The following is a 1,342-nucleotide window of genomic DNA, read 5'->3' as shown; positions in this document are numbered from 1 at the left end:
CGGCCGGCGAGGAGGCGCGGGGCAGCCAGGCCAGCTTCATGCAGCGGCAGTTCGGCGCCCTGCTGCAGCCCGGCGTCAACAAGTTCTCGCTGCGGATGTTCGGCTCGCAGAAGGCGGTGGAGCGCGAGCAGGAGCGCGTCAAGTCGGCCGGAGCCTGGATCATCCACCCCTACAGCGACTTCAGGTCCGGGCTGCGCGCTGGGGCCCCTGGAGAGGGGCAGGGGTGGTCCCCGCTCGGGGGCTGGGGGCAGCGGGCATGCAGCCTGGCTCTGTTGCCCCTGGAGAGCATCAGGGATCAGACCCTCGGCGCGGCTTGGAGGGAGAAGCCTGGCTTGGTGCCCGCTATAAGGCTGGGGGTCATTGGGGATCCTTCCCCCCCCACCCCAGACAGGCTGCAGGGTCAGGGATCGGGGCCCTCGGCACGGCCGGGGTGGGGAGCTGCGCTTGCCCCCCTCTGTAAGGCTGGGGTCATCGGGGATCTGCCCCAGCTTCCTTCCCGCTGTAGAGGCTGAGGGCCTCATCCCTGCTCCTTCAACGAGGCTCGGAGGGAGGGGGTTAAAGAGGGGAGCCCGGCTTGGTTCCCACGATAAGGCTGGGGGTCGTCAGGGATCGAGCCCGGCTCTGTCCCCACTCTGGAGGGGCTGCCGGATCAGGGACTGGGGCCTTCTGCAAGGTCGGGGCAGGGGTGTGTCCTGGTCCCCACTATAAGGCTGGGGGTCATGAGGGATCGGATCAGGCCTGGCTCCATTCCCCCCTGTAGAGGCTGCAGGATCAGGGCCCTCAGCAAGGCCCTGGGGGCTGGGAGATGGGGGAGCCCGGCTTGGTGCCCGCTGCAAGGCTGGGAGTCCAGGGATCGGGCCCGGCTCCAGTCCCCGTGTAGAGGCTGCAGGTCCTGGTCCCCACTATAAGGCTGGGGGTCATGAGGGATCGGATCAGGCCTGGCTCCATTCCCCCCTGTAGAGGCTGCAGGATCAGGGCCCTCAGCAAGGCCCTGGGGGCTGGGAGATGGGGGAGCCCGGCTTGGTGCCCGCTGCAAGGCTGGGAGTCCAGGGATCGGGCCCGGCTCCAGTCCCCGTGTAGAGGCTGCAGGATCGGGGAGTGGGCCTGGTTCTGCAAGGCTGGCGGGGAGGGGGTGGCAGGAGCCCGGCTCAGCCCCCTCCTGTAGGGCCAGGGTGAAAGTGGGGATGGGGATCAGTGCCCCCTGCAAGGTGTGTGGCGGGGCATGGCTGGTCCCTCCCCCCTCCAGGTGCTGGTGGGGGAGGCAGAGGAGTGGGGAGGGGGCCCAGCTGCTGCCATCCCCCGCTGGGGGGGCCTGGGAAAGCGGCAGGGCCCGGGGGGGGGG

At 70.0% G+C, this 1,342-nt stretch overlaps 1 protein-coding gene across 1 annotated transcript in view; it reads left to right on the top strand.

The window, feature by feature from the left end:
* The first annotated feature begins 6 nt into the window (after nt 1-6).
* Nucleotides 7-1,342, top strand: part of HCN2 (hyperpolarization activated cyclic nucleotide gated potassium and sodium channel 2) — a 21,910-nt gene continuing 20,574 nt past the window's right edge. Inside the window, exon 1 of the mRNA XM_014527996.2 lies at nt 7-184. Within this exon, the coding sequence (XP_014383482.1) occupies nt 39-184 (146 nt within the window). The 5' untranslated portion in view covers nt 7-38. The remainder of the gene's footprint in view (nt 185-1,342) is intronic.

This window comes from Alligator sinensis, unplaced genomic scaffold (genome assembly GCF_000455745.1).
Source record: "Alligator sinensis unplaced genomic scaffold, ASM45574v1 scaffold1295_1, whole genome shotgun sequence".
NCBI lineage: Eukaryota > Metazoa > Chordata > Crocodylia > Alligatoridae > Alligator > Alligator sinensis.
The sequence above is the reverse complement of the archived record's forward strand: the minus strand, read 5'-3'. Positions and strand labels throughout refer to the sequence as shown.